The sequence below is a fragment of the Dipodomys spectabilis genome, unplaced genomic scaffold (genome assembly GCF_019054845.1).
Source record: "Dipodomys spectabilis isolate Male_0828 unplaced genomic scaffold, ASM1905484v1 ptg000422l, whole genome shotgun sequence".
NCBI lineage: Eukaryota > Metazoa > Chordata > Mammalia > Rodentia > Heteromyidae > Dipodomys > Dipodomys spectabilis.
Genome location: NW_024871099.1, coordinates 4,801,678 through 4,815,434, shown reverse-complemented (window position 1 = coordinate 4,815,434; position 13,757 = coordinate 4,801,678). Strand labels below are relative to the sequence as shown.

The 13,757-nt window shown below is 52.3% G+C and overlaps 1 protein-coding gene across 2 annotated transcripts; it reads right to left on the bottom strand.

Annotated features, from left to right (window-relative positions):
- Positions 1-2,627: 2,627 nt before the first annotated feature.
- Positions 2,628-13,757, bottom strand: Aplp1 (amyloid beta precursor like protein 1). 2 transcript variants are annotated; one of them, XM_042668001.1, is made up of 17 exons: positions 13,622-13,757; positions 12,451-12,594; positions 10,728-10,860; positions 10,410-10,522; positions 10,001-10,134; positions 9,697-9,881; positions 8,954-9,084; positions 8,513-8,587; positions 6,681-6,839; positions 6,467-6,595; positions 5,854-5,953; positions 4,184-4,291; positions 3,983-4,009; positions 3,756-3,826; positions 3,456-3,518; positions 3,166-3,309; positions 2,628-3,053 (listed from the first exon to the last, which is right to left on the bottom strand). In XM_042668001.1, the coding sequence occupies exons 1-17, from the start codon at positions 13,742-13,744 to the stop codon at positions 2,955-2,957; spliced, it is 1,938 nt and encodes a 645-aa protein (XP_042523935.1). In that variant the 5' UTR covers positions 13,745-13,757; the 3' UTR covers positions 2,628-2,954. The 2 variants fall into 2 exon arrangements, with proteins under 2 accessions (XP_042523935.1, XP_042523936.1); XM_042668002.1 differs by having other exon boundaries at positions 3,983-4,006.

Below are 13,757 nucleotides of genomic sequence, written 5' to 3'. Positions count from 1 at the left end.
TAAGTAAACAATGGCAAAATAATGTTTTAGTAATAGCAGCATTTAAAAAACACATTGTTCTAGTTAAAGTGCCCATAGTTCATTACCAAATCACCGCATTTGTTAAGGAATACTTCATTAAGGAATCGCACACTGATTCTATTGAGAAAAAGAGGTGCTTTATTTCTAGTCTCACGGCTGGAAAGTCCTTACCTGTTAGTCTGTAGCTGTCTCACGGCCATGGAAGCACAGAGGTAGCTTTCCTCTGACCTGTGGCATTAGTGGAAGGCTCAGGACAACTGAAAATAGAACCAATGGTCACAAGCCCAGGCATCCTTAGAGAACTATTCACACTGTCTCCACCTTGTATTACAAAGCATCTTCTGCCTTCCAGGTGTGTGTTTAATATACATGACCTGTGTTTACATGGGTATATTATGAAGAGCTTTTATCAGCTCATGGGCCCTTTGGGAGAGATAGAAATCCAGTCCTCCCTCCCCAAACCATCTGTTGGAAAAATGGTGATTTTAATTATGTTAGACTGTGGCAAGATACTGCCATCTGCTGGCCCATTGTGATTTTTAAAAAGGGGCAAATCTACCATGTCTAGTGTAAAGGGCTTTTATCTGTTTATGTGAGGACCTGGAGCTTGAATTCAGGGCCTAGCTGCTGTCCTTTAGCTTTTTCACTCAAGACTAGTGCTCTACCAGTTGAGCCACACCTCCAATTCTGGCTTTTTGATAGTTAATTAGAGATAAGGACCATGTACTTCTCTGTTCAGGCTGGCTTTGAACTGTAATCCTCAGATCACAGGCTCCTGAGTAACTAGGATTACAGATGTGAGCCACTGGCACCTCAACATTTTTTTTTTTTTTTTTTTTGGTTATGGGGCTTGAACTCTGGGCCTGGGTGCTGTCCCTCAGCTCTTCAGCCCAAGTCAAGCACTCTACCACTTGAGCCACAGTGCCACTTCAGTCTTCTGAGTTGTTTATTGGAGATAAGAGTCTCATGGAGTTTCTTGCCTGGGCTGGCTTTGAACCGTGATCATCCTCAGATCTCAGCCTCCTGAGTAGCTAGGATTACAGGCACCTGGCCTTAACTTTTTTTTTTCTTCAAATATTTGAGAGGCTGGGAAGGTGGCTCAGTGGTAGAGTGCTTGCCTTGCACGCATGAGGCCCTAGGTTTGATTCCTGAGTGCCACATAAACAGAAAAAGCTGGAAGTGGCACTGTGGCTCAAGTGGTAGAGTGTTAGTCTTGAACTGAAGAGCTGAGGGACAGCGCCCAGGTCCAGAGTTCAGGCCCCTTGACTGAAAAAATTAAATTAAAAATTTGAAAATAAGGGGCTGAAGAGTGTGGTTTAGTGGTAGAGTGCTTGCTTAACACATATGAAGCCTTGGGTTCGATTCCTCAGTATCACAAAAACAGAAAAAGCCAGAAGTGGTGCTATGGCTCAAGTGGTAGAGTGCTAGCCTTGAGCAAAAGAAGCTCAGGGACAGTGCCCAGGCCCTGAGTTCAAGCCCCAGGACTGGCAAAAAAAGAAAAGAAAAGAAAATGTATTTAATTAATTAATTTGCAGGTCCTGGAGTTTGAACTCAGGGTTTGAGCACTGTCCCTGAGCTTTTTTTGTTCAAAGCTTATTAGCAATCTACTACTTGAGCCACAGCACCACGTCCGGATTTTTCTAGAGATGTCTCATGGACTTTTCTGCCCAGGCTGGCTTTGAACTGCAATCCTCATTTCTCATCTTCCTAAGTAGCTAGGATTACAGGCATGAGCCACCAGTATCCGTCTTTCTTTTCTTTTCTTTTTCTCTTTCTTTCTCTCTCCCTCCCTCCCTTTCTTTCTTTCTTTCTCTCTCTCTCTTTCTTTCCTCTCCTTATTTATCCTCAGGCTGGCCTTGAAACTGAGACCTCCTCCCCTTTGCCTCCAGTATGGGAAGGATTACAGTCATGCGTCAACCACACTCGGCCTACAGTGCACAAGTTGAATTCTGTAGTGAATTAGCCAACAGCTTAGCAAAATGGTCAAGCATCTACATGCTGGGAGACAACCTTCCTGGGCTGAATTCCTATTCCCACTATGCCCAGATGCAACCTTAGGTTCACGCTGTAACTTCTCTCGGCCTCCATCTCCTAATCTACGTAGATGGGGTTAGATGAGTTCCGTTTCTATGGGCCAACACCAACCCTCTCAGTTCTCCTAATAACTTATCTTGGGGCAGGCAGCAACATCTGGAGAAGGTTAACCCCAAAGGTTACACAGCCGGACACGTGCAGGGGCCATCTCTCAACAGGCCCCTGTAGACCTGCCATGACCCTCTCTGGGACCCCGGACTTGGGGATCTGGCAGACACACGTGGGAGACTCCGCGGTTCAGCACCATAGAAAGCTCCTGCGCCGGCGCAGAACGTCCAACCAAGACCACGCCCCTCCGCAAGCACTAGCACCCCTCCCATAGCCCCGCCCACATTTAAAGGGCCATTAACCAGTCAAAGACTTAAAGGAGGCGATGAGGGGCTGGGGGGGGGGGAAGGGGGGAAGGGAGGTGCGGGTGCAACCGCACAAGCAGCTGTGCTAACTGTCCTTACACCCCGATCCTCCCAGAGAGACACAAGATGGTCTAGTGGGGGAAGAGGACTTTATTGGTATGTTAGTTGGACAAACGTGGGAAGAGGAAATCCAGGGAGGCCACAGACACTGGGACCAAAGTAGTGGTCACCTTAAGAAGCAATAAATTAACTTAAAATAAATTAAGGTGAGGGAAGCGGAGTTGTCCCAAGGGGGAAAGGGCAGCAGCTGGGGATACCTGGGGATTTTATTTTTTTTAGGGATGGAATTTTGGAACTGGGAAAGGGGAAAGAAGAATGAACTTGTCGGGACTTCCCTCCCCCACCCCTAGGCTGGGAGTTGGGGGGGGGCGGTCTTAGGGGATCCAGGACCTAGAGGGGTGGTCTGACAGTGGCAAGGGGGCAGGTTCAGGGTCGTTCCTCCAGGAAGCGATAGGTGGGATTTTCATAGCCATGCTGCTGCAGTGCTCGAAGCTGCTGCTCCTCCAGGGTTAGCATGGGGTCCACCTACAGCAAGGATGGGGGTGGGCGGGGAAGAGGAATGGAAGGAGGGTGTCATGCTTTGAGCTCCGGGAGCTGGTGGTCCATCCATGCCCATACCACATCCCCCTCTCCTCACCTCCACCACTCCGTGGCTGATAGTCCCATAGGGCTTCTTCCTGCGCAGGAGCAGCAGGGACAGGACGATGAGGGAGCCCCCTCCAGCTCCCACAATCAGCAGACCAGACACAGCTTCGCGGGACACGCCTGTCCCAGCCGGTGCCTGTGGGGAAGAGAAGGATGGGGGGGGGGGGAAGGGAGGCAAAGGCATCTTTGAGGCTCACCTTGGATTCTGTGTGTGCTTTGAGGTCTCACTAAACAGACTAACCTCTAACCTTCCCCTAAATGTCCCCTGCGTCTGTCTCTTACCAGTTCATCTCTCTGGATCTCTGAAGAGTGGAATGGAAAACCCCTTGGGGCAGACGCATTGACCTGGGGCGGAAGGGAGAACAGGAAGAGTCATAGGACCTAACATGCCCCCCCCTCATCCCAGCTTAGGAGGGATCCCTCTCCTTTCCCAGTACCCAGAAGTCCATGCCCTCCAGCCCTGGTCTTAGGAACCTATAGCACCTCCCTCTCTCAGGACCAGGAGTCCAGGCCCCTCCTTCCCACCTTCCCTCAGATGCCTCCCCTTTAGCCCCCCTCCCCGCCCAGGCCCAACATGCTTACCTTCTGCTCATTCTGCTCCAAGGGGAGTATCTTCTCTTTCCCAGGGGATGGAACATCTTGTTCTGTGGACCCTACCCCTCCCCCCAAGTTCCATCTCACTCTTGAGGGTCCAGTGGTGGATTTCACCCCCTGGAAGCCTGGGGTTCCCAAGTTATGGACCCTTCTCCGTTTGGGGTTTAGAATTCAGTAGGCTTTAGTGGCTGGGGTCTGCTCTGGTTGACACTCACCTTTTGGAAGGGTCTTGGGGCTGTCTGCTGGCAGCCGGAGGGACAAGGCAGGAGGAAGAGTAAAGAGAGGAGGCCATTGTCATAGAAATAGTGGAGAAACTTCTTCCCCGGGCTGATAACCAGCAGACTTTGGGGAGATCAGGAATGAGACTGAGGGCTTATCCCCTGAAGTCTGGGGTCGTCTCTCTTAGACTCACTCACCGTCCTTTGGATCTGATGGCTGAGGCCCATCCTTATCCTCAATGCTGCTCCCAGGCACAGTGGCTTCCAATTCATTGGGGCCCAGGTGTTCAGAGTGGAGGAGTTCCTCTGTGGAAGGGGTGGGGGAAGGTGGGAACATGTAGAGGGGTGGCTGAGTATAGGGATTCCACAAACAAAATGGGGTGAGTGAATAGTGCCCTCTTTGTCCAGTGGTAGAGAGATCAAGTGTGGTGTTAGCACTGTGACATGGAAAAGTGGGGAGGTGGATGGGGCATCCCTTTGGCAGGCAGGATGGAGGATGAAGTTTCAAGAGTCTGACTTACTTAAATATCAGGAGATTTGGGGTCAGGCGTGGGACATCTAGGAGGAGGGCACAATTGATCTGGGGGCTGTGTAAGGTCATGCTTTCTGGGATTTGTGCTTTTTTTTTTTTTGGTCAGACGAGGGGCTTGAACTCTGGGCTTGGGTATTGTCACTCAGCTCTTCAGCTCAAGGCAAGCGCTCTACCACTTGAGCCACAGTGCCACTTCCTGCTTTCTGGTGGTTAATTGGAGATAAGAGTCTCACAGAGTTTTCTGCCCAGGCTGTCTTTGAACCACAATTCTCAGATCTCAGCCTCCTGAGTAGCTAGGATTACAGGCGTGAGCCACCAGTACCTGGCTGGATTCGTGCTTTTATGTAGGCTCCTCCCCTTGCATTTTATCACTTGTTCTAACTAAGGGAACATAAGCCCAATCCTTAAGAAGACTGAGAGGAGCTGATGATGTAGCTCAGTGGTAAAGCATTTGCCTAAAGCATGCAAGTCCCCAGGTTCTATCCTGAGCACTGAAAACAAAACAAAAAGCCCAGCCAAACAAAAATCGGTGGGTGCTAGTCACCCTAGCTACTCAGGAGGCTGAGATCTGACAATCATGTTTCAAAACAGAACCTGCAGCAAAGTCCATGAGATTCCTTTTTTTTTTTTTGGTCAGTCATGGGGCCTGAACTCTGGGCCTGGGCACTGTCCCTCAGCTCTTCAACTCATGGCAAACACTCTATCACTTAAGCCACAGCACCACTTCCAGCTTTCTGGTGGTTAATTGGACATAAGAGTCTCATGAGTTTCCTGCCCAGGCTGGCTTTGAACCGAGATCCTCAAATCTCAGCTTCCTGAGTAGCTAGAATTACAGGTGTAAGCCACTAGCGCTCGGCTTCCATTAGATTCTTATCTCCAATGAATCACCAAAAAGACAGAAGTGGAATGTAGCTCAAGTGGTAGAGCACCCACCTTGAGCAAAAAAGTTCAGGGACAGTGCCCAGGCCCTGAGTTCATGGCTATCCTGCTGGAGACCACATGAAGAGGCTCCATGGAAAGAGATGCCCTACTTGGAGAGGGAAAGAGGCACTTTTGCCACAGTCCCAGCCTCCAAATGATCCACCAGTTTAACTACAGCTGCACACCTGACTATTGGCAAGACCACTGGAAGAACCACTCTACCCAACCCAGACCACATGGCACTATCATGAATGAAGAAACAGGGCTGTTGAATTGCACCACTAAATTCTAGGGCTACAAAGCCTAGATCATTGAAAAGGCATGTGTGTATGTAGGGGGGAGGAGGGAGGTGTTGAGGGCTGGGGTTCAAGGTCTCCCTTCAGAGATCTGGAATGGGGGCCGAAGGGGCACTCACGGATCTGGGGTCGCAGCTCCTGAGCTAGGTGTGGGTTCTGGTCCAGCAGCCCCAGGCTTTGATTCATCCTTTCCTCAATTACCTGAAGGTGTGTCTGTACCTGTGGATAATAGAAAATAAAGGCTGAACTGGGCCATACAGGCCTGAGAAGAAGAAAGTGAGTCAAGATGAAGGGGGAATTTCAACAGATTGCAAGGAAAAAGCTCATCCAGTCCACCACAGAGAGAATGTAGGATATAAAAGGTCAGGAACAGCCACAGGATAAAGGAAGTGCAGAAGAAACAGGATACAAAGAGAAGGGAGAAGCTGGGTGCCAGTGGCTCATATCTGTCATCCTGGCTACTCAAGAGCTCAGATCTGAAGATCAAGGCTCAAAGCCAGCCTGGGCAGGAAAGTCCATGAGACTCTGATTTCCAATTAACCACCAGAAAAAAAAAATGGAAGTGGTGCTGTGGCTTAAGTGGTAGAGCACTTGCCTTGAGCTGAAGAGCTTAGGGACAGGGCCCAGACCCTGAGTTCCAGCCCCACAGCCAAGAGAAAAAGAAAAGAGAAGGAAGAGAGGTCTGAGGGGTGGGGTGAACAGGACAGCTAAGGTCTGGAGGTGTGTGAGCACCTGGAAACGCATCTGCTGGGCCTTCTCCGGATCCACAGCGGCTACATGCTGGTAGTGGCGCAATGTGTGCCTTTGCTCCTTCTGCTCAGCACGCAGGTAGCGCCGCAGGGCCATCAGTACACGCTCTGCCTGTGGGAAGGATGAAGGCTGCCAAGGCCTACCCTAACCCTTGTCACCTTCTACTCTCTGTCCCCCCCCCCCATCACCGCCATACCTGAGGTGGATCTCCCTGTAGTGCTGCCAGGAAGCCCTCCAGGGCAGCTCGGCGCTGGTCATTGATAAGAGCGATGACCCGGGTGGCATGGGTCTCCACCAGACGTTGGCGCTCACCAGACACCTGCTCCTCCAGGGTCTGAAGAATGGACTGGAAGTGCTGGTGGTGGGGGAGGGGGTTGAGAACAGGAATGGGGGACTCAAAATGAGTTAAGCAGGATACCAGTGGCTCATGCCTGTAATCCTAGCTACTCAGAAGGCGGAGATCTGAGGATCGCAGTTCCAAGCCAGCCCGGGCAGGAAAGTCCATGAGACTCTTATCTCCAATGAACCACCAGAAAACCAGAAGTGGTGCTGTGGCTCAAAGTGGTAGAGTGCTAGCCTTGAGCTGAAGAGCTCAGGGACAGTGCCCAGGCCCAGAGTTCAAGCCCCACAACTGACAAAAAAAGAAAAAAAAAGAGTTGAAAGAGCCCAGGAAGTTGGTGGTTCATGTTTGTAATCCCAGCAACTAAGGAGAGATCTGAGAATCCTGCTTTAAAAGCAGCCCTGGGACAGGATCGTCTAGGAGACTTTCTTTTTGTTGAGTTGGTCATAGGGCTTGAACTCAGAGCCTGGGCATTGTACCTGAGCTCCTTTTGCTCAAGGATAGCACTCTACCATGTTGAGCCCCTTCCAGTTTTCCGGTGGTTAACTGGAGATAAAAGTCTCCTGGAGCCGGGCGCTGGTGGCTCACGCCTGTAATCCTAGCTACTCAGGAGGCTGAGATCTGAGGATCGCAGTTCAAAGCCAGCCCGGGCAGAAGAGACCGTGAAACTCCTATCTCCAATAAACCACCAGAAAATCAGAAGTGGCACTGTAGTTCAAGTGGTAGAGCGCTCGCTTTGAGCTGAAGAGCTGAGGGACAGCGCCCAGGCCCAGAGTTCAAGCCCCACGACCGACAAAAAAAAAAAAAAAAAAAGTCTCCTGGACTTTCCTGTCTAGGCTGGCTTTGAACCTTGATACTAAGATCTCAGCCAGCTCTGGGCTCTTGGAGACTCTTATCGACAATTAGCCACCCAAAAACAGGAAGTGGAGCTTTGGCTCAAATGGTAGAGCATCAGCTTTGAGCAAAAAAGCAAAGGGACAGTGTGACCAGGGTCTGAGTTTAAGCCCTAGTACCATCACAAAACAAAACAAAACAAAAAGTAAATAACAAAAAGTGAAAATTAAGTTAAAGGGAGTCTGGATAGGCAGGGCTATGGTACAAGTGGGTCTTGGCTGGAAAGGGTGGGCTTATAAGGCCAGGTAAAGTGGGAGTAAGGGCTCAGCCTGCTGGGAGCCAATCTTAGGGTGGAAACCATCTGAGACCAGAATGGATCAATGTTAATATGATGGGAACCAAGTCTTGCAGAGAAGGCAGGGCCGTCATACAGGTCTTCATGATAGTCATGGCGGGGACCCAGGGTTGAGTTGGAGGCTGACATGAGTGGGGTGTGCATGGGATAGGGCTGCACCAAGGCCAGGATGAAGGAAGTGGATCCAGAGTTAGATGGCGCAGCTTGCTGGGGTGGAACTGAATCAACTCAGTGAGATCAGAGGGGCGGGGCCAGAGCCAGGGGCCAGGGTCTAAAAGGGTCTTGGGGCTTGGCTTGTGTGAAGACGCCAGAGATGGGGGGAGGAGTCAATGTAAATAGGGCTATAGATGGCCAATCAGAAGAGAGCAATGACAGGTCAAGGGGGTGGGGCCTGCAAAGGCCAAGGGAAATTAGGAAAAACATGGGGGCAGGTCTAGGCTGAGAGAATGTACAGGATAGGGGAGGTGGACATGAAAAGGATCATGGGATGCTGACCTACCTCATTCAGGGCCTGCCTGTCGGCCTTAGGCAGGTTCTTGGACTGGTTGTCAGCCATGGCCCATTCACGCATCACCTGGGAGGGGGAAGGGGAGCTTTTGGATCCAGGAATCCACCCCCGTCCCCCACTCCACATTCACATGGTGAGTGAGCCAATCATTCAAAAACACGGGAGGATCTAAAATTCTTAGTCTTACTTGCTTTTGGCTTCCCAAAGAGAGAACACCCAAAAAGAATTCAGAGGGGACAGTGCCATGGACCAGAGTTTCCATAGCATGTGGTGGCATCTCAGTGGGTCTCCAGGTGGGGGAGTGGAAGCTTTGGAAGTGATGTTGAGGGTTTTTAGGGTTGAAGGAGGCTGGGGTAGCGTTTGAAGGTAATCTCCATGTGTTCTTGGTATTTGGGGGGGCTCTGTGGTTGTTATAGGATGGGGGGCTGTCACCTCATTAATCTGGCGCATTCTGCGCTCCTCCAAGTCCATCTTGGCTCTCAGGAAGCCTTCATGCTCACTGACTTCCCCAGGCATGCCGAAGTAAACATCCACACCGTCGGTGGGCCTGGGGGTGGGGGTGACTGCAAAAACCAAGGATCAGGCTGAAGAATCATGTCCTTGAGTACGACCATCACCCATGCAGTTCAACCACAGCAATTACCAAGCTGGCACTGTGGAAATGTATTTCTGGCCCCTTGCCTCTATTCACAAAGCTCAGAACGCCTCCCCCCCCTTTTTTTTGTTCTGGTCTTAGAGGTTGAACTCAAGGACTGAGTGCTGTCCCTGAGCTCCCCCGCGCCCCCCCCCCAAGGCTAAGCACTCTACCACTACTTGTGCCACAGCTCCATGTCCAGCTTTTTGGTGGTTCATTGGACATAAGAGGCTCATGGACTTTACTTTCTGGGGCTGGTTTTGAACCACGAACCTCAGATCTCAACCTCCTGAGTAGCTAGGATGACAGGTGTGAGCCATTGGCACCTGGCACAAAATCCTTTAATACCATCTTTATTTCCAATGACCCCGGGGACCTATCAAATGGTTTCTCCACTTCCTAGTGCCTCCAAACCTACCAGTCCCTCTGCATTTATTGCAGGCTAGTGCTTCCAAAGCTACTCCTTTCTCTTACATCACCTCCATTGGGCCTCCCTCACATGGTGAAAGAGGACTAGGAAGATGGCTACTTCTGCCCTCACCTTTGCTGGTCAATCCTGGGGTATGGGAACTTGGGGGTGGGCCTCTTTCTTCCTCCTCTTCCTCTTCAGCTTGGGGCGGCTCTACGAAGTAATCATCCACTGGTTGTAGGAGAGACTCCTCCTCTTCTTCATTCTCACCCCCTTCTGTTTTGGCACTCAGGGGCCAGGACCGGGTAGAAGGGTCACTGAGAAAGCAGAAGACTCAGGAAGTAAGATCCATCCTTTACCTCTTGGTACCTCTTGGTGGGAGAGGGGGGTGGGGTTGGGGAGGGGGGTGGGAAGGGAGTGTTCCCAGCCCACTCACCCAACTGCTGTCCTAGAAGGATCGGGGGTGGCTGGAGGAGGACAGCAGACATACTCCACACCTCGGAACCGATCTGCACCACAGGGCAAAAGCATGCCCGAGCCGTGGAGGATGAAGCCCTGGGAGGCGCAGGCCTGTGGGAAAAAGAGGCCCAGAGGCCAAGATTGTGAAGCAGGAAGGGGATAAATGGAGAGTCTGATAACTGGGTCTTGGGCTGGTTTTCTGGTTTTATTTGGGGGGGGGATGGGGTATGGAGGGGGCTGAGGGATGGAATTCCTATATGTTAGTGGGAAAAGCAGGGTTGTTGGCCAAAACTCCTGCTTTCTGGTGAAAAAGGTGGTCAAGGGCTTTGGGCTCTGGTCCGTGGTGTGTGGAGGGGATGCAGGGGTAGGTGGAGCAGGGTTCTGACCTCTTGAGCCTCCTGATGTCTCCGAGTTGAACTCTCACACTGGTCCATGCGCTCCTGGTGCAGGAACCGGCAGCCTTCTGGCACTAGCAGGGCCTCGCTGACAAATTCACCAGCTGGGGAATGTGGGTATGTGGAAGGTACCGGAATGAGATGCACCCACAGGCTACAAGTCCGCCCTCCTCAGAATTCAAATAGCTTATCCTCAGGCGCCTCTGCCTGACCAGAAATGCAGGCCACTTGGCCCTCTAATGTGGGCCAGAGACAGAGAGAGAGACTCCGAACCTGGTCTCAGGTCCCCACCCCCAGTCTGTGACTCACGCAGGCAGAGGAAGGGCACAACGTGGGGATGGGGGTGGGCACAGCGGCCGTCCCGGGTGCCCCCGCACCAGCTTTCCATGGGGATAGCCTGTTCAGCCTGCTCCACACGAGCAATGTGTAGCTCCGGATACATCTGCAGATATCAGAAAGGGGAGATCAGCCCACTACCCTTGCTTGCTAGTCATTCGAGCTCTTCACTGGCTGTTTCCTTTTCTAGGTTCTGTATTCCAAAGAACTTCTCCATCCTTTGGGCCTTGCTTCTCCATTGAACCATCCTTAGATATCTAAGCCTTGGTACTCACTGGACACCCTTCCACCCCACCCTCTTAAAAGTTCCTTCATCTTAGCCAGGTGCCAGTGGCTCATGCTTGTAATCCTAGCTACTCAGGAGGCTGAGTTCTGAAGATCATGATTCAAAGCCAGCCCAGGCAAGAAACTCCATGAGACTCTTGTCTCCAATTGACCACCAGAAAACCAGAAGTGGCGCTGTGGCTTAAGTGATAGAGTACTCATCTTGAGCTGAAGAGCTCAGGGACAGTGCCCAGGCCCAGAGTTCAAGCCCCACGCCTAACAACAACAACAAAAAAAGTTCCTTCATCTTGTCCAGTATAGGCTTGTCTAGTTGCCCTATCAACTCGAGTCACACCTCCACTTCCAGCTTATTTTTTGTTTTTGTTTGTGATGGGGCTTGAATTCAGGGTCTGGGGACTGTCCTTGAGCTTTTGTGTTCAAGGCTAGTGCTATACCACTTTGAGCTACAGTGCCATTTCCAGCTTTCTGGTGCTTCACTGGAGATAAGAGTCTCACAGACTTTCCTGCCTTGGCTGGCTCTGAACTGCCATCCTCAGATCTCAGCCTCCTGAATAGCTAGAATGACAAGCATGAGCCACAGGCGCCTGGCTCAATTCCAACTTTTCAATAGTTAATTAGACACAAAAGTCTCACACTTTTCTGCTCAGGCTGGCTTCAAACCTCAATCATCATATTTCAGCCTCCTGAGTAGCTTGGATTACAGGCATCAGCCACCAGTGCCTGGCTGGTCCTGGGGTTTCATCACAGGGCCGCCTCTAGTTTGCTAGGCTTGTGCTCTTTGCCCTTGAGCCACACCTCAGTCTCCTGTTCAGCATCTTTCTCTTTTACCTGTCCATAAACTAATCTAAGGCCACCGGTCAGGAGACAAGTGTCCCCTACCATCTACCCTGGACCCCATCATGCTCTTTCATGCCCCTCCCCTTTCTCTGGCCTCTGAGTCCTTGCTCATTTTGCATTAGACCTGTCCATTCCTGGCCACGCCTCCCAGCTAGCCAATCTCTCACTGGCCTCTATCACTCCCCCCACCCCCACTTTGCAGGTCCACTAGCCTCTTTTTTGTCTTAGCCCCACCTCTCCTTTGGCCACGCCCACTTTCAATCTTTTACAAATCCCACTAGCTTTCAACCCTCTCCACCCCCCCCCCCACCACCACTTAACTAATTGTCTTGATTAGCTGACATCTTTGCTCCCTTCTCTTCTCTCCAGATTGTTTATCCAAATAGTTTTGGCTTAGCTGCTCCTGGAGCCACACACCCCCTTCCCCTCCCCTTAGTTCCCCAGCCTTCTTAACATCTCCAGCCAGACCCTGCTGCCTTTTGCCCGTCTAGCTTCTCGTCGCATTTGGGTCCCGCTTAACCGCTGACCAGCCGCCACTCCCCCCCACCCCGGCCGCTGATCTGTCCCCACCCACCTGTCTGCAGTACTCCAGCGCACGCTGGGGGTCCCGGAGACAGCGCTGTGAGTGCTGAGAATCTGGTTCCCAGCGGCCCGTGCGCAGATCTCGGTGAAGGGTTAGGTGCCCACATAATCCAGCCACCTGGGCAGACCCTGGAGCCTGGAAGTGGAGGCAGACAGGGCATTGAGGACCCAGTGAGGCAAGTGAAGCACCTGCTCTTGTACCCCCGAGGCCCCAGATATTCAGACCTCTGCCCATCAGCACCAGAGCCCTCTTCCTCTAAGGACCTGGGTGAAGGGTTCGTTCCCGGGGAAACAGCTCTCTTTAGGGCGGGGGCGCCCCCGGCTCTCCCGTTGCTATGGCAACCCAGGTCCCCCTTCCTCCCTCCCTCCCCCCCTCTCCCGGGTTTCTTGCGGCCTTGTTGCTGCGGAGACAGGCTCCACCTCCACCCCCAGAGCAGCGGATCTGGAGCACCTCCCCCTCAGGAAGGGGTTAAATCTGAATCGTGCGATGGGGGTGGGGGAGGAGGCCCCAGAACCCAGGTGTCCCGGCCCCCTCCTCCTCCTTCCATCCCTAGATCAGGCTCCCATAGCAGAGGGGTGCAAAGATGACACACAGGGCCTGGTTCTCCCGGAGGCCTGCATAACAGGCCTTTGCCGACCAGAAAGCTCCCTCCCGGTTGAAGGTTGGGGGTTGGGAGTACTGTTGGGAGGCCTGGATCACTGGGTTCTAGAAGCTGGACTAGGGATGGAGAGGGTGTAAGATCCTGGCCTGGATTCTGGGATCCGTGTACCCTGGCTGCTGGTGGGGGGAGGGGGTGGAGGGAAAGAGGGGTGAATCGTATGTTCAGGTGTTGAGGGGCTGGGGTCTGGAGAGAGGGTCTGGAGGCGGGGAGGGTTGCTGAAGACCAATCCCTAACATTGCAACCGATAAGAAGGCCCGGGGAACTGACAGACAGATGATGGAAGGACTGAGGCCTGAAATCTTGGGGAGGGGGGTGGTTTCACAAATAACACATCTGTCTGGAAAAATAATCATTATAAACAACAACAACACCTGTGCTTTCTGCCCTTGGACAAGTCCGGGAATAGGGAGAGGAGGGTGTCCAGAGGTCAGGTCCCACCCCTTCCCCATCCCCTTCTCCCCCGTCCCTTCCCCCACCCGCGCCCTCCCCCCCAGGCCTCACCTCGGCCCCACCGGGGCTCCCGATGGCCAGCTGCGCGCGCAGGAGGAGCAGCAAGAGAGACAGCAGCAGAGGTAAAGGTGGCGGCGGGCCCCGACCGCGATCCACGGGGTTGCAGGGCCCCATATCCCGGCCCTCA